The sequence below is a fragment of the Haemorhous mexicanus genome, chromosome Z (genome assembly GCF_027477595.1).
Source record: "Haemorhous mexicanus isolate bHaeMex1 chromosome Z, bHaeMex1.pri, whole genome shotgun sequence".
NCBI classification, from domain to species: domain Eukaryota; kingdom Metazoa; phylum Chordata; class Aves; order Passeriformes; family Fringillidae; genus Haemorhous; species Haemorhous mexicanus.
In genome coordinates this window covers 74,449,830-74,476,721 of record NC_082381.1, presented here as the reverse complement: position 1 = coordinate 74,476,721, position 26,892 = coordinate 74,449,830, and the positions used below count along the sequence as shown (strand labels likewise).

The 26,892-nt window shown below is 38.0% G+C and overlaps 1 protein-coding gene across 3 annotated transcripts; it reads right to left on the bottom strand.

Moving 5' to 3' along the window:
* EMB (embigin) lies at window positions 1-26,364 on the bottom strand. Of its 3 annotated transcripts, none has more exons than XM_059837155.1 (10): window positions 25,672-26,364; window positions 20,742-20,822; window positions 17,740-17,814; window positions 15,470-15,629; window positions 14,040-14,128; window positions 10,527-10,651; window positions 9,304-9,580; window positions 8,589-8,622; window positions 6,851-6,918; window positions 1-4,274 (listed from the first exon to the last, which is right to left on the bottom strand). In XM_059837155.1, the coding sequence occupies exons 1-9, from the start codon at window positions 25,769-25,771 to the stop codon at window positions 6,882-6,884; spliced, it is 978 nt and encodes a 325-aa protein (XP_059693138.1). In that variant the 5' UTR covers window positions 25,772-26,364; the 3' UTR covers window positions 1-4,274; window positions 6,851-6,881. The 3 variants fall into 3 exon arrangements, with proteins under 3 accessions (XP_059693138.1, XP_059693140.1, XP_059693139.1); XM_059837157.1 differs by lacking the exon at window positions 25,672-26,364 and adding an exon at window positions 25,142-25,161; XM_059837156.1 differs by lacking the exon at window positions 8,589-8,622 and having other exon boundaries at window positions 25,672-26,350.
* Window positions 26,365-26,892: the final 528 nt, after the last annotated feature.

The following is a 26,892-nucleotide window of genomic DNA, read 5'->3' as shown; positions in this document are numbered from 1 at the left end:
TTCATAGTTAAATTTATTGAAATTACTTTAAGTACACATATCAATTCACACTATTCATAACTACCATCCTCATTATATGATATATATCAAACAAACAGAGGGTATTTCCATTTGCTTAAGTAATAAAATGGAACAGTTATGTGAGCACAGAATAGAAAAATCAGAATGTAAAACAAGGCAAGCATGAAAAAAGCATTAGGTTTAGTAGTGTTTTACTAGACAAACAGATTTTGCTGTCAAGTTTCAGAGGAAAACTTTTAACAAACATATTGCAAAAGAAAAACAAAATTAATTACGGTAAACAAACATCTTCATTCAAGGCACTGTTAATTTTTAGTATCTATCTGAAAATAATTCAGCAAGTTAGTTGATAGAAATATCATAACTAATAAAAAACCCAAAATCTCTTTGGTTAAACATAAAGCTGAATGTAAAAACAAAGATAAATTTTCTGTAAGGAAGTAATTTTGGGTATGACAGAACAAACATTATACAACTACATAAATGAACTCAATTGCAAACAGTAAATTTTGACAACTCAGAGACCTCCTGTTAGAAGTTGTAGTTTGGAACTTAGTGGTTTATTTTTTTGCAAAGAATTACATATACATATTCTAGCATAATGAAGTAACAAAACTACAAAACTACTACTGTTAAACTAGCAGAAAAGTATTTTCTAAGCATCTAACTTCTAGTTCTCTTATGAGATATGTCATTTAGCTTTGTGCTTTTATCTGTCTAAGTGTTCAGCAATAGCAGACTGTTTTCAGCTGCTATACAAAACTTCCCACACAGTCTGAGTGGTACAACTGAAAACATGTCTTCTCCTACAGATCTGCATTCAGTCTTCCCTGTACATGTCTAATTGTAAGTCATCTCAGCTTCTGCTGTCTGTCCCTCAGGACCCCTAGAGAACACCAAAATGCAGTTCCTTCCCATGTCCCTAAAGTGTTCTCATCTGGTTGCTTCCTCAGTATCATAACCTTCCTGTTTCAGGGGAGCTTCCAGCTAGAACTCAATCATCATGCAGCTAACTGTGGTCAGACAACACGTGCTGGGTAGCTCAACACTTAGGGTGCCACACATCTCAAAAACCTCCCCTGCCCTGAACGTACGAACCAGTTTCTTCTCACAGTTTTCACTGCCCAGCAGTCAACTGTTCAAAGGTTCTGAGGCAATTAAAGACAGAATATAAACCTAACTTCTTCTGGCTGAAAAAGAGTTAGAGGCACACGGATGCTGATTCTAGTAGCAACATCAGTACTAACGAGCTGTCCCTCTCTTCCCCAGGTTTACGTGCGTCGAAGGAACCACAGCTAATCAATTTTGCTGAACAACTGCAGGAATGCTTGGGTCTTCATACTAAAGAAGAATTAATGCAGTTCTATTTGAACCCCCATCTTCACTAGGAATTTGGTCTCACAGCTGCTTATGTCTACTTTGAACCTAAGAGCAGGAAGAATTTGCAGCACAGCAGCTTGAAGTGTTAGGAAACAGGCCTTCAGGATTCTTTTGCAGATTTCAGCCTTTCCACTATGAAACTGGTAAGGCTTTTGCTGGTCTAAAATCCAGTAAAATATCCCCTTCGTACAAGAAAAGGTTTTAATTTTGGAAGACAAAATTTGCCTAACAGTTGTAGTGGTTACCAATGTAAGTCTGTTGTTAATGTTTTGGTATTAAAACTAATTTTGTGGATCCTTACACTTAGCTCCAACTGCTGTCTGAAAGAAGTTTCACCAAAAAGGATCTAAAACTATTGTATCTCCTGGCTTGAATGAAGTAAAAAAAAAAAAAAAAAAAAAAAAAAATCACTGCCTAGAGTTTTAAGGTTTTTTAAAGTTTCAATGTTTTGTTCTATTCAATGCTAAGATCATAAAGCAACTACAGTGGGAATGTTTTGAACATACACAACACATATTTCTCAAAAGATAAATTTCAGGATTTCCAGGGCTTCTTATGGTACTTGGAGCAAGAAAAGCAGAGGTTATGCCTTTGAAGCTGACCATTAATTATGCCAAATACCTAATATTTACCATTTAATATTATTTTTTCTTCCCCTCTATAGGGCAGCCCAAAAGGGTTTAAAACCTAGGAGAACATGCATGGAGTAAAACTTCTCATAATGATGAAAAACTACTCACCAACCTAAAAATAAGCATCAAACCCCTCAGAAAAAGCAAGCAGAACATGCTAGAGGTAGGTCAAGGCAAAGCTATAGTTTCAGCAGCCAGTCTGACCAAACTTATATAGTCCTAAAAGATCTAAGATGTGCTGCTTCTAAAATCCATGCTTAACCCAGGTTTTCCTGGGTAATGCCAAAAAACTGTCTGTATAACTTGCCTATGTTAGCCAAGAGTTTACAGACCAACTGCAAGATCAGGCAGGAATACTACATGAAGGCAGAAAGATTGTTAACATTTTTGATTAAATGACAGGTTTTTTTCCAGACAGTATCTTGCCTCATTTCCATTGTGAAATATATTAATACTGCTTTATTCAGAATGTAATTCTTAGCTCTCTAAGTAAGACTATCTTTTTTACTATTTAACTGCCCACAGGAAACAAATTACTAAGAACTCTGAAATGTGCCAAACAATTTACAAATGTTTACGGAAGTAAGTATTTTAAAACTGCCAACATTTACTTGCTACCATAAAAATATCCATTATATCAATGAGAAAATAATATAAAAAACTGTAGATGCATTCCGGTTTTAATAGTGCATAGAAACTCCAAGGCAAAATACAATAAACACAGTATCTAAGCAAGGGGAATCTTTATCAGTGTTCACTCCTTACAGTCAATCACCCAATGCTTTTATACTTCTCATTGTGTCTTATTTGGACCTTAACTTGTAGTTCTTCAAACTGGAAAATGAATTATGAAAATCAAAAAAAGCATATGTCAGACTGCATTTTATCTCCTATTTCCAACAAAACAGCCAATGCTAGAATTTGTGGTATTTTTCAAACCCATAAGAACAGTAAAATAGAAAAAAATCAAGGAAGGGAATTAAATTTGTTTTATCTATTTTTTTCTACCTTCCTTTATGTTCAAAGAAAAATGACCAGTACAAAAGTTCTGTGTTTTTTTTCTTCTTTCACTTTCTTATAGAGTCTGCAAATACTTCCTTTTTCCTTACATTTTTAGGGAGAAAAGATATTTTCCTGAAGACTTTACTTCTTCCTTTCAAAACTGAAGCTTTAATTATTTCAAGCAAAGACAACTGATGCAACCAACTGTTTTCTTACTAGCTAAACATTTTCAATTGCTGAATGCATAATGTAACTGAACAGTATTATGGCAACTCACTCTCCTAAAGCAATACTGTGAGTAATTAACAGCAGTGTTAAATGTTTATGTAAGAGTAGTGGTAGTCATGGGGCTCCACCCTCTTAACCTGAAAATTTTAGCTGTTCAAGATCCACTCTGTGCTTTGCAAGGAGTTCAAGAAACAACAGCTTGCTGAAAGAAGCAAAGTACCAACTAGACAGTGTATGATTGAAGCATGTAAAGGTGTATTCCTGAAGATTCAGCACTCCACATAAATTATAATAACCAAACTGGTTTTGCAGCCCCAGAGAGTGCAGTTATTTTTTTCAAGCACAAGGAATTTGCAGCTTTAGTCTGAAAAGGTACTGTATCCCCAATACTTCTTTCATCAACTCTGAAATATCTGAGCTGTATGGTATTTAAATGTTTAGCCTTTTGAGGACTACAATACAGTAGAACTAAAAATGAAGCTAAGTTAAAATGAAAACATTTTACTATTCTGAGTAAATCACAACTCTCTCAATATTTCATTTAAATCTTGAGAAAGATTACCCTTTAACCATTTCTTTGGTAAAAACAGCTGCTTCACATTTGCTTCATCAGCTAGTAAAAGGCATTTTCTTTGGTGGAAATACTTTTTTGATTGTTCATATCCAGTTGTATAACACTCAGACAATCTGCCCACTCTATATTAACCATTTTTTCAGTGAATACAACACTAGTTCCAGTTTGGGAGAAAAAAATCAAATAGATAAATCATAAACCAACAGCAAGCCTATTCACACTAAAAACACCCTGCTAGTAGTAAAATGTTACAAATAAACATCTAAATACAATATATCATATTATCATTGGTATAAAATGAGTAGTTTCAGAGCTACTTTAAAAACCTTGTTTTGCAAATGTAAAAGATTTTACTTCAAAACATAGTGAATGTTTAAGCAGCTGCATATATCTTCTGTAGTTCTGAGATGATTTCCACTTCTATTGGCTTAAATCTCCTGCAATAAAAAAGAATAAACACATTTCATTATTATATGAATTCTGTTATTTTGCTGCTTAGTATTTTCCCAAATTATTTGAAAATTTCGTTCTAATCAATAATCAATTTCTTTTCAATGGTTCAATTTGCAAATCAAGTAATAGAATTGCTTAGATTAGGAAAGACCTTTATGACATCAAGTCCAACCATTAACTCAGCACCACCATATTTAGCAGAAAACCATAACCCTAAGTGCCATATCCACACACCTTCTGAGCATGCCCAGGGTTGAGGACCATCACTTCCCTGGGCAAATTCTTCCCATGCCTGACCACCCTGTCAGTGAATAAAGCTTTCCTAATATCCAAACTAAATCTTCCCTGATACAACTTGTTATTTCCTCCTGTACCACCACTTGTCACTAGAACAAAGAGACTCATCCCCACCTTGCTACAACCTATTTTCAGGGAGTTATAGAGAGCAACTGGAATTTATCATGGTGAGATATTAAAATTTTTGACACTATATGAAGACAAAGCAGGATTCTCAGAGAAGAATCCTTATGTGTTGATTCAATGCTATGCATCAAAAGAACTTTTTAAGAATGGAACCTCAAATTCCAACATAAGAGAAATGCTTGTGTGCTGGTTTTGACTGGTATAATTTTTTTTATACATGGTGTAGGGCTAGGTTTGGATTTGTGCTAGAAACAGCGCTGATAGCACAGTTATATTTTAGGTATTGCTCAGAAGCACTTGTCCTCTCCCTCACCAGCAAGGAGGCTGGGGGAATACAAGGAGCTGGGAAGTGACACAGCCAGAGCACCTGCCCCCAGCTGATCACAGGGATTCTCTACCCCACAGGGCATCACGCTCAGCAGGTAAAGCTGGGGGAAGGAGAAGTGGGGAATGGACACACATTCAGAGTCACAGCCCTTGCTTTCCTGATTAACCCAAGAAGCTATTACACATGTTCAAACATGATAAAGCTCTTCTTTCCTGGAGACAGGAAAGCTCTTCTTTCCTAACACCTGCCTGCCCATGAGAAAGAGTGAATGAAGTCTTTCCTTTGTTCAGCTTCTGTTTTCTTATGTCAAGCTGTCGGTATCTCAGCCCCTAAGCTCACCCATTTTCACTCATCTGATTCTCTCCCCCAATCCCACCAGAGAGTAAAAGCAAGTGGCTGCATGGGGCTGAGCTGCCAGCTGGGATTAAACCTAAGAGGAATAGAGACCACATAATCTTGGAAAGTATTTGTTCTGGATCATTTTCTGAGTTGTTACTCTCTTTTTGTGAACTCTACCTGACATGTTTTCTTCTGTTCTTTGGTAGGGCAACAATCTTGACTCAGGTAGATGGCTTGTGGTGAGGATGAACCAGCAGCCACATGAATGCCAAGTCATTCACACCTCTCATCTACAGATCAGAGGTTAAGGTGCCAGATGCAGAGGAGAAACAAATGAGTGTAGGACTGGTCCTCAATTGACAGAGAAGCATTTCCAGATAGCGTAAGTAGAAACAGCCTATAATCAGACTATGAAGTGGGCAGAGAATCAGGAAATTCATTATATAGCTTTCATGGCAGCACTACACATTAGAGACCTGTGAGCCTATCAGGAACATGCCCTGGAAGGGTACCTCAGAGGCTCTGGCAATTTCCCTCAATTTAGGGTGAGAAGAAAGGAATTGTGGGAGCAATTATGCAGATTAAGTTATTTCATATAAGGTTATGAACCTTGCTTTCTGATTGGTTAGTCTTGTGTTCTATATAAGGTATGGTTTATTTTCTCTTTATTCATTGGTTCCCTACCCTCTATATTTGTGCTTGCCTCATTTTTATGGCGTTCCAGAGTAGGTCCCTACAGCATACAGCTTATGTTTTTGTTGTGCATTTATCGTTAGCAGGCCTTTTATTTTTTCCTTTATTAAAGTTTGATTTTCAAGCACCCCAATCATACTTGTCCTTGTTTTATTTACTGCCATGCTCACGGCTGATCCCATCCCAGGGTTGTGCCTGCCACCAGCAATGAGAGTTTTTCCAGTGTGCATGATGCAATGTACTCACAGGCTGGTTCCTTATTCTAAGACTACAGGTTGTAGTTGCACTACAACTCACAGGTTCCTTATTCTACAACTAGTCCTTTCAATCACTATCTATTAAGCCCAGTCTTCTTTCCAAGACTCCTCTGTATCTCTCCAGAACTTTCATATTTCCCACGTGCTATTACAGAGGATCCTTTCTTCATAAACTCACTTGACACCCAAAAAACAGCTGAAAAGAGTACCTCATGCATTTCAGCACCTACTCTGGCATTCATGATCAGGTCAAGCAGGTTAACCTGCATCCACTTTAAAGACTGCATGGGTTAACAGAACTAGTAAATTGCAATGACAATGACAACACAATTGAGTTAAAATGATTTGGACTTGATTTCTTATTCAACTGTATCTTACTTTACCTAAGCAATGATTTAATTACTATGCTGCTCCCACATTTAAAAAAAGGACTGGGAAGGCAAAGCGGACTTCTTTGTCCTAGTATTAGGCTGCTCAAGAAAAAAAGTAAACTCTGGTTTCTCTTTCACCTCTTACTTACCTTTAAAGGAACCTTCCCTCTCTGCATAGAACTACGTGCCTTTCTCAGCTACGTTGTCTTCTGATTTACTACAAGAAAAAAAGGGTAAATTCCAAAACTGAACAGTAAGACAGCACAATCATTCCCAGCCTCCCTCTGGAATAACTGCAACTAGCTATTATGCTGTGCATCACAAAAGATACTTGAATTAAAAGTTCTCTTGCTTAAAAAAAGTTTGTAATTCACTAGGCTCCCACTTAAATACTTTGCTGGATGTGACATTTAATTATAGCCTCATCAACCAAATACAGTCGTATTAGTCATCCCCGGACATAACAGACCAGACGTGTTCCTTTGGAGTCACTCTGGTACACAAATCTATCTTCTAAACAGCCATAGTTGAAATAACTTTCAGTTCTTGAGTCAGGGAAGTACATAGTTAAATAAATTTTCCTCATATGTGTTTATCTAAGAATTACACAATAAAGATTAAGCAGCTGTACAGAACCACATCCCACATTGACAAAAACATTATTTTAGTGAACTATTCTGTGTTACCATCCTAGTATTTTCAGCATGTTTATGAGAAGCAGGCTGTGCAATAAAGACAATTTTTCAATTTTCAACTCAAGACATATCCCCAAACATTCAGCAGTATAATATAATACTATATTCCCAAGACATATTCCCACTTTATACTGTAATTTAATTAGAGTTTTAAGTGTGTTCGGATAAGTGGAAAAGCACCAAAATATATTTTCAGCACTGAAAAAAGGAATGAGAAAGTGAATACAACACAGGAAAACAAATATCATTGCAACAAAAAAAAAATCAAAGCAGGAAAGAGATGAAAGAAGAGATGAAAGAAGGGGTCAGAAGAAAAAGGGGAGACAAACACAGTAGGAGAAAAGGGATCACGATGACAAAAACTAGAGTAGACTGAACACATCTGAAATGACGTGTTAGACAACTTTCCTCTCTTAAGAGGTAAACAGGCTAGATAAGGGACCCAGGCTTCAGGGGACAGGCAGAGAAACAAGTATAGCATACTTAAGCAAGCAAGCAATCCTGAAGAAATATATGATCCTAAGGACAGGGGAGCCAGCATGGGAGCACAGACCCTGGAACAGCAGAACAACAACAGAAGTGCCTACACCTGGGCAGCAGTGCCTACACTGGTTACAGCAGTGCCTACACTGGTCACAGCAGTGCAGCCCAGGAAGCCCAAGCTACCACCACAGTATGAAATATCCTGAGAGATTGGAATTAGCCCCCAAAACAGCCAACCATGCCAGCTCCCAAGACCCCAGAGAAATGTATACTAACATGAACAAATACACTTCGGGGGAAAAAAAAAAAGCCACAAACTGCCAAACCAAAAAAAACCAGAGCCACTTCTGATACACTTTCACCTGGAAATTATTTCCATGAACTTAGTCTTCTAGAATGAGCTTATAATGAGGACACATGGTGCTCTCACAAAAAGAAACAACAAAAATCCAAAAACAACACAAAAGAAACAAACAAAAAACCAGCACCACAAAAAAAAAAAAAAGAAACCGTAATTTCAAAATCAAGTTCCAGGTAGAAAATAAGTATTCTGATCACTCTGGAATTAGGTATTTTTAAGAATAAACTGTTCTTTCACATTGACCACCATCCCCTTACCAATGAGATCAACAACAAGGTATAATTTTGTACAATACAAATACACATAAGAAGAAATATTGAACTACAGTATAGGAACTTTTTTGCTTACAGTTGCTCAATTTGGTCAAACTCTTTTTCACCTCCTGCAGAACAAAAGAAGTACTATATAGAAGTATCCATTTAATAAACATTAGAAAACTTCTTGTTTAGTACATTTAGTAATTGTTTAATCAGAACGAGATGTTATTTTTTTTCTTTTGTTAGTTTCCTTAAATATTTATTTAAAATTACCTTATTTATCTATTCAAGGGATTTACCTCCAAAGTGGTGAAAAAGTTTATTTTGATAAGGTTTTATTAGTCTGATTTTAATACAAATAATCTTTTATATATATATAGGTTTATACATTTCTGTATTTCAAAATATAGATAACATGCATTTATGTCTGTGTCATTAGACACATGCATTTCTCCTTCTTATTAAATGTCTTTAAAGAAACTTCTGCAATCAAGGCTACCAAGAATTGCTTCCATTTCTAAGCATTCTCCCAAATTATAGCCTCAAAATTCTCTTGTATTGTAAGGGAAAAAATACCCCAGGACTATCAAAACTGTTATGGATAAGTATTGCTCAGTGAAAGCTCTTTTCATTGCAGTATTTTAGATGAAAGAATTTTCAGAAATACAGATGTGAAAATGACTCAACTTCATATATGCTGCACTATAAGTCTTACTTTTCTACCTTTGGCTGTAATTTCAACAGAAAGCTAGAAATTAATTCAAAAAACCCAAACTGACCAACCAAAAACCACCACCAAAACTTACCTTTTGCTTTCCTTTTCGAATACACCTCATAGAGGGCAATAGTAGTTACAAGAATAGCAACTTCAGCCACAACTGCTATGAAGGGTTTGAGAGGTTCTGCGATGGACAGAACTTTAACGTCAAACCTTGCTTTACTGCCCCCTAAATCAAAAGCAGCTTCACACCAATATACACCAGTATCTGCTGTGGTGAGCCTGTGTACCTCCAAACGGCTTTCACTGGCAGATGGGTTCTCAATGTCATACTTGTCCTTAGGCAAAATCTTATCAATGGAAATCTAAAAAAAAAAAAAATACATTGCAAGTCTGATTAAATACCTCATTACATTATTAAAACAGTATCATCAACATTCAGTTCTTTATAGAGACACAAATGAGTTAGGATACTCATATACAATGAGTTAGGAACAAAAGGATTTTGTTGTTGAAGCACGATTACCCCACACTAAAGGGAAGGATTTATTTTAGCTGGACACCTTAATTTCTTCTGAACTCATTGGAAGAAAATACAAAGTTTCAGTAGGCAAGCTGTCTGACCTGTTTTAGTTTATTTAAGATGAGATATAAGGCACCTTTGGCTCTACTGACTCTCCAAGGACAAAGGCATCCTTGGCTACCAGATCTAATGCATGGGTTTCACCATAGCACAAAACACATACTTGCAGGAAGAAGGAGCTCTCCTTCACCGGGAAATACACTCTTAAAGTCAGTGCTAGTCTCCAGCCACATAAAGGAGACAGATCTCTTTACCTTCTCTCTGTGCTGGCCTCAGAAGGGGGCTAAAAGAAAGTGTTTTAGGAAGCTGTGCTTTCTAGATAGGTCATAAGGCTAAGAAATAGAATTACTTGTACCTGGAGGAAGTAAAGGGTCCTACAACATCTTAAACGTGAAAGCATGTCCCGCTGTAAGATTATTTTTTTATCCAGTAGCAAGATTTGAGTAGTATAACTAGTAAAAATACAGTAAAAACAAGTCTCTCAAGACTTGCCTTATTTGGGAGTATGGCAGGGCCTTTTTGGAAAAGAAAAATACAAACCAGATCAAAAAACTACATCCCTGTAACAATGAATACTTGTAAATATTACAGATTTTTTTTTCCCATTTCCATAAAGATTTCTCCTAAAGCTAATGGAAATGGAATTTGCAGAGCTTGCAGTGAAGCACATAGTATCTGTACTTTTTTTTGTCACACTGTTTTGTTTGCTCAACAGAGGGATATCTTACCAGCTCAGTTCCATTGGTCATATACCAGCTCCAAGTCTTGGCATTATACTCAGTTTTACAAACCATTACAGCTGTATCTCCTATATAAGCGATCATGGGTTTTTCTCTTCCATCAACGGGTGGTACTAAGAACAAGGAGAAAAAAAAAATCATCAAGTGAGAGATACAGGTTTTCATTAGAGTTACAAAGAATATATTTAGGTATTCATTTATAGTACTCCATTCACTTTTTCTACTTAAAGCCCACATGATTCTATCATCTAGGACACAAGAAGTTATTTTGGACAGCTATTTCAGATGTATCATCCATGCAGAAGACAGGTGGAATTCTGTTTTCAGTTGCTGTGTGATCTTGAAAGTTGCCAATTAATACAAACGTCAAGTGAAAAAAAAATCAGACTGTGATTTCTACTCTTGAATTCTCCTCTTTCCCTTCCTTGGCAGCTGCAAGCTACATGCTTCAGGTCTGGTACGCTAGAAACAAACATATCATTTTCCTGCAATTTCACTCTATCTGCAGAAACTGCTAGAAGTCTATTTCGGCCACAGTGCGACTACATAATGGTATCTGACAAGTTGTACATACAGAGAATGTTTCTGTAACTGAGAAAAAACTGCACATTTATAGAGATTTGTAGTTAAACATTTTCTGAGCTGAAGCAATGACTTTTGGGTGCATGCCAAAAGGACTTTGGTCCAACCTTGCTGAGGACAGAATACAGTCAACAAGAAACAAGACATCAGTCTAACTTTAGAGCTACTTGTCCTAGCCATCGTCACTGCTTGTACCCCACAAACTTCCAAAAGCATGTGCCCAGAAAGGCTTTTGAATATATTAAGACTATCCCACAGATAACATTAGAGCTTAGCAAATGCATTATGCTGAAGTATGTACTTCCTTTCCCTGTTTATTAGGATGTTTACCTTCCACAGATCCACTCATTTGTAATATTACTTCAAGTTTCTTTTGCTCTACTTTTTAAGTACAGATCCAGTACATACTTCAGAATTTATTTATCGCACTGGAATAAATAGGCCAAGTATTTGCTTTCAGCAGGTATAATGAACAATTTGATACAAGCTTTTTCTTGTCCTCACCCCTTCTTGACTGGTGAGCACGAATTATCTTTTCCTCAAAGAAGTCTGCTCCTCATGTGTATTTAAACTTATGTTTCCTATACAGAAATATCTATGATACCAATTTGTTAATGAGATCACTGTTTTCAATCTCAGAAATTGCTGAACCATACCTCAAGACTCTTTACTAGTGAAGTTTTCTCAATGTGTATATTTTAATCATTAAACACTATCATTTTAAAGAGTACTGGCAGTGTATCTTCTCTGCTGCCTTTAAAAAGGATGACCTTAATTACTGCTGCAATCTCCCTTACAATTTAGAGTAGAAGACACACAAGCAGGTTAGAATAAAAAAAAACCTGTATACCCATCACAACAAGCTTATGTGGCAGTCAAGAGATTTAGCCACACTGGTGAGTGACAAAGGTCAGCTATAAGCAGGCCAGCAACATATGTGACCATGTTAACCATGATTAAGGATATGAATATCCATTTCAAGTTCTGGGATCTGGCTCTGTAACAGCTAATCCCTGAATGCATTCAAGTCTCATGACATATATTTTTGCAAGTGGATCACACCAAATTTGGTGACAAAATATTTCTGCTGCACACACAAAGCCAACTTTTGAGGAAACAAACATGTACACCAGTCGGATTCCACACAGAGTTAAAAGAGCTATTTTACAGTGCCCATAACTGCTGCTTAAGGATCCCCAATAAAGGGCAAAGAAATTAATCTGTTCTAGCCTTTTAGAGGCTAGCAGTACTTCACTATATTTTGTAACATCCCCTAATGTCCTCTCTGTTTATTAACTTGAACTTCCTGAAAATATCTCATTGTTTTCTGCAAACCTAAGTAAAAACATAACTCCTCAAAATCTGAGGGGTTATGCCAGGCCAGGAATCAGAGGGGAAGGAGAAGAGAGGCAACACATGCAATAATCTCGAGCTGCCTTGTGGAAAAGATATTGCAGTTAGTTACAGCAGCAATGACTTAAGCCACTGAGTTTATACTAACACATCACTCATCTTTCAGTTTCAAAATTGTTCTCCCTGCATTATTGACTGGAAGATTCAAGGACTTCTCTTTCCCATTTCCTTCACTCTTGCCTTAATCTTAAAAACTCATACAGCCAGTACTTTTTATGGCATCAGAAGTGGCAGCATTCAACCATCAGGCAGCAATTCTCAGATCTTCTTATAATAAATCAACCACTGCTATGCACTATTCTGGAAAAGACGACTTTCCTATTGACTCATTGCTGCCCTTACTGTAATAATTATCATGTACTTAAAAAAAAAAATGTAAAAAATTCTCCTTGGACTTTTTTCCATCTACACTGACTTGGTTAGCTATTTGACTAAACCTTACCCACATGCTGACAAGAAAAATACATAATTATTTTCTAGAGATTAAAAGGCCTAAATAAACCACAACTTTGTCTTTATTCAGCACTGCAATCTAGTCTCTCCTGGCTGAAGGTCTGAAAGCAGGTATCAATGTTTGATATTTGAACCCATGTGAGTTTCCTGAAGTCCTATTACTGGATATCCAACTGAACAAAGGCAGCTTGCAACTTAAGAATTTAGGGAGCTCCACTGCTTCATTTAGCTAAGGTTAGCTAATGATTTGAATAGTTAGGTTTTCTCAGAGTCTGTGTTTAGGAAAAATGTCTCTATATCCACCTTTACAGATGTCTGCCTTGCTCTTTGCAAAATTTGGATGGTAGGAATAGAGAAAAGATTAACTCCCATTAGAGATATTCATCAGCTCAGAAGCTTGTATTATCATTTCCACATATTTTCCATCCATCTGAATTTCACCTGCTACTTCCAGGGTAACATTACTGGAGAAGAAAACAAAACAGAAGAAAGGGCACTCATACTGCCCAATGAAGGACACTAATTGTTCATCTAAGTACTGTTCTTATAGTATTACAGAATAAAAGAAACACTAAAGCAATAATGTAGTTTTTCAGAAATACAAATAAAATTTTAAAAATCCTGCCCCATTTTACCAATCACTACTTCACTTTTGACACCTAAGCTCAGACTCAAATTTCAAATGATTGGCTCTGCTTTTTGAAGAAATTTATCTGAGACACCCATCCTGTAATCTCATGCCCCAGAAAGTGAAGTGTATTCACATCTGGAGAGGGAAGGGGAAACCAGTTAGTCAAGAAGGGTAAAAAACAGACTTGTATGCTCTTTTGGTTATTACAATTTTTTTAAAAGGCTTTTGGTTTTTGGCTCAAAAGTTTTCAATCCATGCTACAGAAATTACTTCAATAGTTATTCTCACTTAGCCTGACTGTATTAGCCATTACTTAGCAAGTTATGTTGCAATTTTCCATACTCTCCAGAAAGAATATTATTACAGCTTTGCAGTAGTCAGTTGAAACAAAAATTTAAAAAAATACAAATCAATTAAATTACCATGCAAGTGAAACGTTGCACTGACTTCTTTTTCAGCTTTCAGAAAACAAGTGTAACTTCCCAGCTCGCTGCTCCCTGAGACGGTCACTCTTAAAAATAAAAAAAAATTAAAAAAAAAAAAAAAAAAAAAAAAAAACCAAAAAACAAAAAACAAAAAACCAACCACAAATTTGGGGCTGTTTTGTATTTTCTTTTTGTTCCACTACAAGTGACTGCTAATTAGCAGTCTAGAGAAAACAGTAAGAATTAGTAATGGAGTAGAGAAGATACCACCACTGAGGAGACACTAGTATTGTGGTTTAGTGCAATGCAGAAATGGTGTAATGTTTTTAAGAAAACAGAAGAGCGCAAGCACACTTTGGATCATAAACAACATTTTCACCCTTCATGCTAACAGAAGGACATCTTTAAGCAGCATTATCTACAGATTACTGAGTCAGACATGGGTTCACCATATCAAATAAGAAGCATATCCTCTGTAGGACTTTAGGAAGAAAAAAACATTTAAGTAATCTTTTCAACACAAAATAAATAAATAAAAACATAAGTAAATAAATAAATAAATAGTTTTAAAGAGCTTTCATCTAATGAAGTCCAGCATCTTCTCCACTGGCAACCTATACATTTTACTATCTCTTTGAAAAAGATTTACATGCCTGTGTATATGGATTATTAAGAAAGTGACAGTTATATTCTCATCATATTTTCTACAGAAAAAGAACAGAAATAGAAATAAATAGATAATAACAGATATAGAGAATATATAACAATAGATAACTAATAGATAAATAGAAATTTTATCTAAGTATTACTGCTCTTAAAGGTATACAGAAATCAAATGGAGACTAATCAGTTAAAATGCATAATTGGCCTAATTCTAAAGAATAAATTGTATCTATTATAGAAAGGCTTCTACAACATATTTTTGAGTTTCTGCAGAGGTCTAAATTATTTAAGAAAACCTTCAAAATATCTTTACTGGAAATCTCACTTCTACCTTTTGTTACCTTTGAAGGAGAAAAATTGACCATTGATGCCTTCCAGACTCTTGCAAAGCAGCAATGAGGTGGAAAACAGCATGTGGAAAATGAGGGACTAGAAAGAGAAATTGCTAAAACATTTTAATCTTAGACTGATTATTATTTCACCTACTGAACAGACTTACTAGACTTTAAGGAACTGCTTCATTATTCTATGTTCTTTAAAAAAAAAAAAAAAATTTTTTTTTTTTTTTGTGCATTAGAAGAAAACCAGGAGCTCATCTTCCAGGCTTGAGGTACCTGCAATTGTTCTCCTTTTTGACAGCTTCAGTATGTTGATTATTCTCTGAATTTTTCCCTTTTCTAATATACACCTTACTAGTACTGGGCACTGTTTATAAGATGGTAACTCATTAAAATCTGCAAATCACAATGTAAAGGACTACTTACTGGATGGCCCAGCTGTTCTGAGTTTTAGTGGTGTGACTGATTGTTTCACTTCCCTTTTTCCAAGTCACTTGAGGATTTTTCAAATTGGAATTCTCATCTAATTTGCATATAAGTTCAACTTTAACTGGACTGGCCAAAGAAATATTTTTTTCAGACGGACCTGTAAAGAAGTTTAAAAACATTTAATGGAAAAATGTATTTCCTCATTCTTGGCAAAGGAACTTCAGAGACTGCATTTACATATACAGGATTACAGGTGGACAAAGGTGCTCTTTATACTCTCCAGTGCAAAAATGCCCCTGCAAAATCCAAGTTTACAGCAATTTTCACTCAAGTAATAACTGAGTTAAAATACATTTCCCTTTACAAAATAACACACTCCCAATCTGTAGCTTAACTTCCTAGAGGGCTCTAATATAGAAGCATAAATACTCATTTCACTGAGAGCAAGACGACTTAGGAGACAGACTTAAGCTTTTACATGATTTAATCCAAACCAAAAATATTAGGTACTTAATATGTATATAGAAATTTATATTAATGTTAAGAAGAGTAAGGCATAAGTATCTGTAACTATTTGGATCTTAGCCAGTTGCAGATTTTATGATACTGTGAGATCACAGGTATATCCTATTGCTAGGGAACCTACTGATAAAATCTGCAACCTTAACATAGTTGGATCAGGCGTTTCATGCCTACAGTAACTCCAGCTGACACCAAATCCTCTTCAAACCCATTTAGGGCCACCTTTGCCTTCCTGGCAAGTCAGTAGAATCACAGTAGGAAAATATTACAGTAGAAAAACCTGTCCGTTTTTTGCTTTTTATGAGTATAGGTTCATAAGCATAAAATAAACACATCTAAAAAGTAGATATCAACAGGATATATCTTCTCTGATCCATAGAAACAGCCTTCTAAAAGAAAACACTTTGGATGTTTTACAATTAATACTGATATTTTATTCCAAAACTGGCCTTTTCATTCATGCCTTCTGGATAGAAGTGTGGTTCGTCATCTAAATACTCCAAGAAAATTTATGCATGCCTCACTTCAATTCTAGACATACCCTGCAGTATTTGGTGGTCAAAAAACTATAGGTGCATTGCACAGCTCACATTCTTTCCAAGAGAAAATGAAGTTTTAAAGTACAGTTTTAAGGTACATAATGACCTAGCAATGCAAGTCATACCTATGCAGCAGCCAAGTCTCACTGGAGTGATAGCACCAGATCCAGAGTAAGTGAACTTTACTGGATCTGGCATGTACAACCTGAAGAACTGAAAGTCCCAGCCAAAATAATTAAAATCTGTCGAACTGGAGATCAACTTAGAAGTGTAACACCTTAGTCTTCCATTGCAGAGCAACATCACTCACTGAAATTCATTAATTAGGGCAATTAGGCTGAATAAATATGAGCCAAGTATAACTCAGCTTGTTGAGGTTGTTTATGATTTTAATTTTACAACTGGAATTGGTTCCACAGCAGCAGAAGTTTCACAGTCAGACTAGTTACACAAGCTGAAAACAGTATCTGTCCTTTATGAAATTATTTTAAAATGTGAATGAATGAAACATAAAAACAGATGATGTTGAAAATTAACCAACAGCAAGACTGATGTCTGGGGCATCCCTGTACTAAGAAGGCAGATACTAGAACAGGAAACAGATAGTACTTTAAGTTTCCTGCTAGAAGAAAATGCAGCATAAATGCAAAATTGCAACCTTAAAATATCACACCAGTACTTTGCAAATCTTCCAGAGATACTTCAGTTAGATCAGTTTCTTCAGCTATCCAAGAAATTAATTCTAGACTATTGTTTGGCAACTGGGAACTTCATATGTACTTTAGGAACAGGTTTATTTTTGCTGTTCTCCACACTTCAACTCCTGCAATGTTGCTAAGCTAACACCTGCTGTTCAGCAAGTACTCTAGTTCACCTGGTCTCTCCAAGGGGATTCACTAGGGCAAGAAAACTATTGTTTTAATTGATTTGGAGGAGGAGTTACAAATTAGTTTTATTTTCAGTTTTAATAAAAGTAGGAATCTAATTCTCCACTGCAAAATAGTTATTACCAGAAGTTAATAATAACATAAATGTTCTTCCTTTTCACTGGGCTCATCACATGCTTGCTGTGAACATCTTCACTTTATCAAGAACTTGCCATTCTAGATGCTTCTACAACTTGTATTAAAGTTGGTGTGCACTCCCATTCAATGCAAATTAATTGGAAGACACTTAATTACTTAAGACAAAAAGTAACACACTCACCAGGTAGGACTATCTCATACACTGCAACATCAGTGCTCTGCTTGCCTCCTGGCTTGAGCTCTTGGGTGGCAGCATCTGGACATAACAAGGTTTGGGTGGAAACAAAGTTATCCTATATAAATAATGACACAATCGTACAATATGGTTTGGTAATTATTAGTTATAACAGTCTTGAAAGGAGAAAACAGACCTTGCCAAGTGCCGACTACTGTGGTGATCCTTTTATAAACCTGTCTTAGCAGCCATAATCCTGAAGTAGCAGGGTTGTGGGGTTGCTGTTACAGCAATTATGCTTTTAGATAAAGGTTTCCATCTTTATCATAATGTTGCAGTTGTGAATGTCAGTATCTAAAATGTCATTGCTCTTTTACAGCTTGCCTCAAAAAGTCACCTATAGCTTACATACTATGTTTAAATAATTCTTGAAAAATTAATAAGCTTTAGACAAATTTTAAAAACTCAAGCCAACCAACCAACAAAACTCACCCAAAAAAAAAAAAGCCCAAAACAACAGAATGCTGCCGTTCCCAAAGCTACTACAATCTAACACCACAGACAGGAAGTCTGAGGTAGGCAATCTAATCTAAGTGCTGCTTTAATGAATTCAGAGGCAAGAACACCTTGTGGTCAACTACAAAATGGTCAAAGACTGTCACTGCTTCTCAAAACTTCTGATATAGAGCAGACAATGCCCTTCTACAAAGAAAGGATACCAATATTAACCATCATATGGCTGACCTAAAAATATTATACTCCTTTTGTTAGGAAAAGCTACATTTACAAGGTGTATGGTCACCAAACTTTCTTTTTGGTGAGGCTGTGGATCACACACCCTTCAGAGAGTACAAGATCTTTTATAAAGCTCTACAAAGCTTGATAAAGCAACTCCAAGCAGAATCTGTTCCCATCCCTTGTTCTCATGCATTTCAAGAACAGAGAAAGAAAGCAAATTAATAAGCTGCAGCTCTAACAGATGTAGCCCAGCTACAATAACCTACTTTTAAACAAGGTGATGAAAAGAAAGAAATAGATTTCACCACCACCCCAAAACACACACTAAATGTTTTATGCCACACATGCTTTTACATGGTTGGAAGTAATTTTATTGTCAAATATTTTACAATGCATTGCAGAAATACATAAACAGTAATCAGAAACTGATTCAGCCTAGTCACACAACATTTTAAGAGAAAATTATTCTGGTTTTTGTAGAAGGAAAGGGGCTTGATTACATCTGCTGTTCATGGATTGTAAAGATTCTAAATGACAATTGAGAAGACAGAGGAACTGGGCTACACTTTTAGCCTTCCCACTGAGAGATGCATTTGGGTGGCCAAAGTGACCACTGTGAAGTAGAAATAGCACTTCTGAAAGCCTACTCCTTTTCTTCCCTTGAATAAAATACTCAACTCTCAGATAAAGATAATAAATGCATGTTTCTGAGCTACAGCTGAGAGGATCTGTCTGTGCTGAAGGAGGTCCCTGCTAGTGGATTTGAATCTAAAGGTATAAGCTGAGGTACACCTGCCTTTTCAAGCTGTTGGCCAGTTTCAGAAAACATCCTCTCAAGCTCACAGCACAAGGAATTCTGTGCCACTGGCAATCACCCTTCTTCTCCTGGCTCATTCCACCTTAATTTTCATACTTTCCCTCAAGCTTCAATCAGTTTAAGTGAAAATAAACCTGTATATTAAGGCGTTTGGTACAGAAGAACAGAACTTCAGTCTATTTCATCTGGTGTTGTTGACAGTAGGTTGTTGTCAATCTTAACTGATAGTACAAAATAGCCTTTCAAGCAGAGAAATCAAAGCTGTCTTTAGCAGTAGACAATAGTCCTGTTGGCTCTACACAAGAACACAACAAGCCTTGATCTCTGTCCCATGGAGAAGTAAACTAGTCCAAGTGTTTACCCAGGAAATAATATCAAGGCTGAAAAGTTCTGGCAGATCTTAGCTTGTCTGTGTGCACAAGCACTCAGACAGCATGCCAGGGTTGTCACAGATCAGCCGAGTTTATGTAAGTCCAGTACAGGCATCCCCTGCTTTTTCACTGAAATCCCTTGCAACGATACATTCAGAAGGTACCAGTGCTAGTTCATATGGTAGATCCAGCCAGCCTTTAAAGTGTCTTGCAACAAACAGGATTTTCCACACTGACTCTCTTCCTCAATTCATGTATCAAATGAAAATATTCAGATGAGGTCATACTATATGAAAACATTTTCTATATTTCATGTATGTAGTTATTGAATCTATTAGCTATTGCACTCCTAGTTCTCACACTGTGCTAAAAGCTCTGAAGATGAACACCAGATATTATCTCATAAAAAAACCCAACTTGTAGGTGAACTAACTTGACAGAAATTGATTGAGTTCACAAAGAAATATAATTTAGCTCATGTTTGACTTGCACTAATTGACATGAGCGTTGGGACAGTGCTGGAATTCTGATTCTCTGATCTTTATGGAGAAAGAAGTAGAACCAATAATCATTGGTTTCCTGTCCTGCCTGGAACTTATTCTCAGCTCCTTGTTAAAAATACAATTAAGGTATAAGGGACAACAGACAGCCATAATTAAGAAAGATGAAGCTAGCAGGCACAGTGATGCAAGGGCATTTTTTATACCTTTCACTAATACACAGGCATAAGGAGCTCCCACATTAAAAACTTAAGGCTAGAACACAACCTCCCTGCAGTGGCACTAGCTGGGCACTGCCCAACCTCCAGGGTCATTGGCTGTTTTTTAAGGCTTATATGCCTAAGGGCAACAGGTCACAAAACTGGTAGTTGCATAGCTTTTTCCAGTTCTAGAGATACTTACAGCACTAAAGCTCTTGCAGTGGCTTTAAAAGACTTAGTTGCTGTATCTACCTCTGTTTCTTCCAAAAAGCTACAATCTTATTTCAAGAGACTTAAGTGTGAAAATGTTGATTCTGAATAATAAACAAAATCAACAGGAAAAAGGTCTATAGTTTTAAGTGTACTGAAATGAAACAATTACCAGATAATTCATGTCCAGCTTTCATCTTAGTCACAGAAATCACCTGAGTCTGATTCGAATCTTGTGTTGTCATAGGTGGATCTAAAAGAAATGAAACAAAACATCAGAAAAAGTTTAAAGAAACTTTGAGTTAGAAAAAGCTACTTCAGGAAAATAATCCCAGCAGCATGTTCTCACCTCAGCCTTTCTCCCCCATTTTTTCCCCAAGTTCTGAGCATACACATTAAAAAATGCAAAAGAATTGATTGTTGTTAGTTGTTTAGCGCACTTTAGGCAAGAGAAGATTAAAGAATGGAGGCAATATTTATTTTATCTCTAATTTCTGTAGAGAGTTTATTTTCTTGCAGTTACCTTACAGGCAGGCAAAGCCACTCCTCAGAATGTTCCAGCAACTTTTTAAGCTGTACTCACAGCCTTTTTGTTCATAGGCTTAAAACACCACTTATGCCACTGACATTGGCCTATTACTTTTAATACAGATTAGCAGATTTTCCAATAGAGTACATACTTCATTACAACTTTACAAACCTAACGTGATGAACATGCAATGAACATACCTCCTTTGGTTCCACAAGCGCCACAGTAAAGAAGAGAAAAGACATCTATATCAAACACTAACTTCAGCATCTCATACTAACAATTATTTCCAATATTCCTCAGTACCACTGCAAATCTGATCCTCTTCCTATAATACAGTTTTTACAAGAACCATTTAAAGCTCTAGTCTGCTTTGTGTTCTTGACTGGAAAAAGATCAGCAAAGAAGAGGCAAAGGACTTGGTTAGTAGTTGTGTCACTCTTTTTAAGAAAATCAAGATCTCTAGATGTTTTAGAAGAATGAAAGTGCGTCCTCATTCCTTTATTTCTACCTTGGGGCGACAGAGCTAGTGTTTATTTTGTACTATCTTCACTGAAAAAGGTATTCCAGGACATATTCTAGGGCCATAGCAATAGAATATCAGGGGAAAGTGATTCAGCCACACAAGGAAAAGACATGTATTGTTCATTTGTAATTAAAGTCTTGGCAGGGGGGTGGAATTGGGATCATGACTTCTGGACATCCAAGACAGCAACAAACATGCATAGATCACAAAATCACAGGATATTCTGAATTGGAAGGGACCCACAAGGATCCAGTCGAACTCTTAAGTGAACAGTGAAAAACTGCATCACAGTTTAAGTGCATTCAGACTTGAGAACCACGTGCCTTCTGCAGAAGAGGCACTGCAGAAGTCAGCGCAGAAGTCAGCACTGCGCCATTTCCTACAAATGAACATTACAAACACTCCTACCTCATTTCAGCACCAATGGGCATAGACAACCTATAGATTCTCCACTGGCACCTCCAGCACACAGTTACTCCATCACAGCCATGGCTGGCTTACACCATCAGCTGTTTCAATCTGCCCATACTTCATACTTCAACCTCTTTGGACCAAGAGTAAAACACGGTAGTCAGAAGATATCAGAAGAACTGAGCATTAGTGGCTCTTAACAGCAGCCCACTTTTTTATCAGTCCACTGGTCCCACAGACAGCTGTTCCCTCCCAGTCCTTCTGGTAAGAAGAGAACTTAAAAGACCTGCTCTGAAGATGTGCTGGTTTATAAGCCAGAGAGTAAAAAGACTGCATTATTATTTGCCTGATAAAGGTACTGAGCAGGGAGAGCTATAATTTTTCTGATATTCATAGCACATGAAGAAAGATCTCCATGAATTTTTTTTTATCTGCAGCATCTTGAGGTGTTCTAGGTCATGGATCACTTCCACATTAATTAATATCCCCAAAGAAGATAAATTTAGAAGATGCCATGCCAAGCTATACAGAAGCTCTGTTATCTCTCTGCAATGAAGGCACATAACCCGCAGTGTGGTTTGCATACTAACAGGGTTTTCAACTTGGCTTTCCTCCTCAATTCCTGTAGCAAATGAAAGAAGTCAAGTAGCGTTATTTTTGTCACCCCTGCTTATGTATCTTTCACCTTACCTGTCCACATGTCAAACTACACAGAACAGAGATATCATTGCACCACTCTCTTCCTCTCATATATACTCACTGAATAGCACTGGAGATTAAGATGGGCCAACACTGCACCATTAGTGTCATCCAGCCAGGCAAGTTGCGTGGAGTAACTTCTCAAACTGTTGAGCCATGGCTGCATGCCTTAGCCTACAGTAGTTTTGCACAAGATTTAAGCAATAGTGTGTAGCTAAAGGTCTCATTTCCTTGATTTTCATGCCGCAAGAAATAGGAAATAGTATGATATAATGAATTTAGTTTTCTACACTACTTCTGCTTCATATGGCAGTTGGTATTTTGGGGCAAAAAAATATGAATGTAGCATGCTTACTATTACCAGAATAATTTCAGGCTTAATCTACTTGCTGTCTTTCAGCCAGAAAAGCAGCTGAGTAAGAAATGGCTGAAATACAATTTGGTTTAATTTAACATCTTTTTTTTACTGTTTAATTTAATATCAGTCATATACTTTTTAAGATCACATGCATTCAGTAGCACCCAAAACCAGCCACCAGAACCTCCTCATGCCCCAGAGACATCAGAGAATCAACATTAAGGCCTCCCAAATACCCTGATAAAAGCTGCACCCTCAGGTCAAACCAGAAAAACCCAACTTGGAAGCAAGTCTGTAAGGAATGAGGTGTGTTCTATACTCATTAGCTCCTTGAATTCTTCAGGAGCAGAAAGTGAGAGATGAGATGTAGGTAGGACTGTTTGTCCTAAATCAATCTGGCAGCACTTGCTGCAACTAAATTAAGACAACCACAAAGGTTAACCCACACAAAGCAGCAAGCTCTGAACAGCAGTGTCCTGACACTTGGTTAGAAATTACCCTTAACTCAATGCAAAATAAAAGCAATGGTTTAGATTTTTCCAAAACAAGTAACTAAACAGTTACATGACTAAGATAAGAATAACAAAATAAAGATTTTCCTCAAGATATTATCTCAAAATAAAAATCTAATAGGGCTTTTGGGGCATCTACCTGACCAGCCTGCAGACCATGCAATTCACTTTTCTGCAACTCAGCCCCTGTGTGCAAGTGCTCCCTCTGCTTTAACTGCAAGCATTTCTTTTGAATGAAGCACCCTCACATCTAAAAACAAACACAGTTTCTGGACTTCACTGGAAAACACTTTTAAGTTTTTCTCCCTCCAGGTGACATGAACTTCCCTTTGCTGCAGCTGTGTACTGAGTTCCTGTGCTCAACTAGCTTCATACACATTTAGTTAATAACCAATGACAGTAAACTACCATTTTCTCACTTAAATCAGCACAGAAGTCACAGTATGATGCCTCCCTATCTAGTTCATACGGCTGTAAAAACATTTAATATTAGTCTGGAAAACAAAACCTTCGCTCTACACAGATGAAAAGTACTAAAGCTAGCGGCTTATTTCTGATGTCAGCTCTAAACCATATGATATCCCACACTTTAGGAAGATAGTAGATTTGCTCAGTTTTTGGAAACACAAAGGTTTTGCTGTTCGATTCACTTTTCTATTTCATTTCTTCCCATGAGAGGCTTTCATTTCACCAGTGGCTTTCCATTAACAACCACCACCAGGTATGGGTTTTGGTATGAACAGCTATCAAAAGCAACTATCATATGGTAATTAGCCACATGCTGACTCAAACGTTCTTACAAATATCAGACCACTTGTACTTAAAAAACTCAATTAAGTAAACTGCTAGAAAGGATTCTAAATTCTGTGTGTACATAAATACACATGTATTTTAAAGAACACTTAAAAACTGCAAAGTACATTTTTGTCTGTGTGGATACTTAAATACCCATTTCAAACAAGACTTGACAAGTACAAAGTATGTTTCCTTTCACATCATGTAAAACTACTAGAAATTTTAGAGAGGGTACTATCACCTAGGGAGCACTACTGGTCTTCTCGATACTAGGAAGCGCACCAGAGGCAGAAGAAAACATAACTGCTTGAATTTCACACACTGAAAGTGCAGCTAAACCACAGTGAATTCAAATCACATCTTTGATGTTCACATACAAGTAAGTATATGCTCACATACACAAGACAGAACTCTTGGCCATGCCAAGACCTAGTCCAATAATCTCATCCTGCGGAGCAAACACCAGCAATCTGGTAATTCCAGATTGCTATAATACTTTTCTACTAATCTGCAATACCTCAGAAACAAGAAAAAAGTAACAAAAATCCACTAGTTTTAGAAATAAGATCGTATTTCCTGAGAAAGAACTGGCCTGATCCTGAACTGCTGAAAGCCCCTAGAGGAAGAACGGGGCCCAGAAAGCTCAAGTCCCTCTTTCTTCATGGATTTTAAATGCTATATTTAAAAACGCAAAAACAAATCCCAAGGAGCACCCCTCATAATCCACTAGGTACAGGGATACCTTAGCAATGTAATCTATCGATCTGTAGGGTCTGTTTTGCCGGTTTTTTTCTTCATTTAAACGCTTTACTCAGTAAGGACCGGACAGAAACAAGACACACCACCACACCTTCCCAATCCTGCACCCGTGAGCCAATAAACCCTTTAGTAAGTGAGGGAGAGGGTGCTGAGGCTATGGGACGGCTGATCGCCGATATGGCTCTGCCCATCTGCGGCCGTCCACCGCTTCGGTGCTGCGGGACAGCGAGAGCGGATCCCCGCTATCCCACGGGAACCCCGATCTCCTGAGGGAGACAGGGGCACGAGGAAGGGTCAGGGCCGCTAAGAAAAAGAAACGCCTCCGCCGCTCCCACAGGCAAGGCCGAAAGACAGCTGCCGTACCGGGGCAGTGCTAAGTCCCCCGAGAGCCGGGGGAAATACTGCAGAGCCAAGGAAGACCTTTGCTCCCAGGCGGTGCACCGGTCCACCTCGCTCCGGCCCTCCCGACACGGAGGGCGGAGGGGACCCGGCCCGGCGAGAGTTGACATTTACCTGCAGGGTTGCCGCCCGAGAGGCTGGTGCAGAGCAGCAGCAGCAGCAGCAGCAGCAGCAGCAGGCGCACCAGGCAGCGCCAGGAGAAGGTGGCAGGCATAGCGCCGCCACCGCGCTCTCCTGACTCGGCTCGGATCCGCACCCCGCGGGCTGCGCCACCTGAGGAAGCCTCAAGCGGGCTGGAGCGGCTCTGCGGGAGAGCCGGCTACTCCAGCAACGACGGGGGTCAAATGCAAAGCAAAGCTGCTCCAAATCCACTGTGACGAAAAATACAGGCAAAAAAAACCCAAAACAAAACAAAAAAAAAAACCACCAAAAAATCAAACAAACAAACCCAAAACAAAAAAAAAAAAAAAAAACCCCCGCCGGGAAGGCGCTGCTACCACAACCGCTGCCCTCCGCGTGAGGATGTGCTCCGCGGAGGGCCCGCCGCGCTTTAAGCGGCGGAGGAAGGGCGGGTGCTCCCACCGGTGGCTAATTGGAGCGAGGCCCTGGCGCCTGAGCCGCCCAGGAGACCCCTGGGGCGGCGGGAGGCTAGCGGGGCAGGTAGGGACACAGGGTCGGGACTTATTTCTGGCCGAGAAGCGGGGGTGGCTGCAGGAGCCCCTGGGCAGGAGCAACGCTCGGCGGCAAACGGCTCCGGCCGGTCTTGAGCGGAATAGATCGCCTCGGGCAGAGCCTGTGTGTCCCTGCCCTTTGGCTGGTCATCTTCTGGAGAGCCCAGCTTCGAGGGTCACTGGCTCCAGGACAGCTGGGTTATACTGTATGGGAGCTGCGACTCTTTTGCATCCCTTTTTGTGGATCTCCCAGCTTGTGCTGCAGTGACTAGGGAGCTCAATTTCTGGCAAAAGCTCCTAAGGTTTTCGATTATGGCTAAGTGAAATTGTTTATACTTTTTTCTGTATATGTGTGTGCTTACCTAGTAAGCCCACTCATATATGTGTATTTGTATTTATAGATGTGCATTATTTGCAATTCTGATAGTGCAAAATGAGCTCCAGCAAGGTGGCATTCTCTGAAAGAATAACTTTGTGATGGGGTACTTCCTTCTTGTCAGCTTCAGCTAATGCAGAAGTTGAGTTGTGTAAGAGGTTTGTATGGATACAAAAAGGTCACTACACAAAAGCCTTTCTGTCATCTTAGCTCACCATGCTGACAGAGCTGTAAGAGTTTATGCAGAGTAAATTCCTTGTGTGTTGATTTTCCAGCACTAGACATGTT

Excerpts from the sequence above, each read along its gene's own strand:
- EMB (XM_059837155.1), bottom strand. The coding sequence starts at position 25,771 with ATGCCTGCCACCTTCTCCTGGCGCTGCCTGGTGCGCCTGCTGCTGCTG. Across the intron at positions 9,581-10,526 it reads TGACCAATGGAACTGAGCTG|ATTTCCATTGATAAGATTTT; the intron begins GTAAGATATCCC and ends TTTTTTTTTTAG. Across the intron at positions 8,623-9,303 it reads TTCGAAAAGGAAAGCAAAAG|GAGGTGAAAAAGAGTTTGAC; the intron begins GTAAGTTTTGGT and ends TTTGTTCTGCAG.